The following is a 1,004-nucleotide window of genomic DNA, read 5'->3' as shown; positions in this document are numbered from 1 at the left end:
CGGGCGGGCCGGTAGCCAAGCCCTACCGCTGCGAGGCTTGCGGCAAAGCCTAAGGCCGGCCGGGCTGCGGCACCCCCAGAGCAGCCGCTGGGATGTCCCCACTGCGGAGCCGCCTTCCTCTGGAGCTGCCGGTTGGCCCGGCACCTCCGGGCTTGCCAGCCGCCCGCCAAGCCCTACAAGTGCCCGGAGTGCGGCAAAGCCTTCGGGCAGAGCTCCAAGCTCCTCCGGCACCAGGTGACCCACACCGGCGAGAAGCCCTACAAGTGCCCCGAGTGCGGCAAGATCTTCAGCCAGAGCTCCAACCTGGCCGAGCACCGGCGGACCCACGGGGCGGGCGAGCGGCACTTCTGCCCGCTCTGTGGCAAGGGCTTCGCTCTCGGCTCCTACCTGGCCAAGCACCGGTTGACCCACACCGGCGAGCGGCCCTACCGCTGCACCGAGTGCGGGAAGGCGTTCCGGCAGAGCTCCAACCTCATCCAGCACCAGCGGACCCACACCGGTGAGCGACCCTACACCTGCGGGCTCTGCGGCAAGAGCTTCTGCCAAAACTCCCACCTGGCCAAGCACCGGCGCACCCACACCGGCGAGCGGCCCTACCGCTGCGGGGACTGCGGCAAGAGCTTCCGGCAGAGCGCCAACCTCCTGGAGCACCGGCACACCCACACCGGTGAGCGGCCCTACCGCTGCGCCCAGTGCGGCAAGACCTTCGGGTGGAGCTCGGCCTTCAGCAAGCACCAGCGCACCCACCTCGCCTGAGACCACCGTCGACCCAGGCTGGGGTGCCTCGGCGTGGGCCAGGTCCCTCAGCGTGCCCCGAGGCCGTGCCTTCGTCTTGGAGGACCATCCTGGGATCCATCGTCCTGGCCCAGGGCCCTCAGCGTGCCCCGAGGCCGTGACTTCGTCTTGGAGGACCATCCATTGTCCTGGCCCAGGGCCCTCGTGGTGCCCTGAGGCCGTGGCTTCGTCTTGGAGGACCATCCTGGGATCCATCGTCCTGGCCCAGG

General features: G+C 70.0%; 1 protein-coding gene across 1 annotated transcript in view; it reads left to right on the top strand.

Annotated features, from left to right (window-relative positions):
- The window catches only part of LOC103894549 (zinc finger protein 271), a gene marked incomplete at its 3' end in the record, with an annotated part of 9,085 nt that overhangs the window by 1,218 nt on the left and 6,863 nt on the right, over window positions 1-1,004 (top strand). Inside the window, exon 4 of the mRNA XM_019470668.1 lies at window positions 122-750. Within this exon, the coding sequence (XP_019326213.1) occupies window positions 122-750 (629 nt within the window). The remainder of the gene's footprint in view (window positions 1-121; window positions 751-1,004) is intronic.

The sequence above is a fragment of the Aptenodytes forsteri genome, unplaced genomic scaffold, assembly GCF_000699145.1.
Source record: "Aptenodytes forsteri isolate BGI_AS27 unplaced genomic scaffold, ASM69914v1 Scaffold1311, whole genome shotgun sequence".
NCBI lineage: Eukaryota > Metazoa > Chordata > Aves > Sphenisciformes > Spheniscidae > Aptenodytes > Aptenodytes forsteri.
Note: the sequence above shows the minus strand (reverse complement) of the source record. Positions and strands in the feature narration are given on the sequence as shown.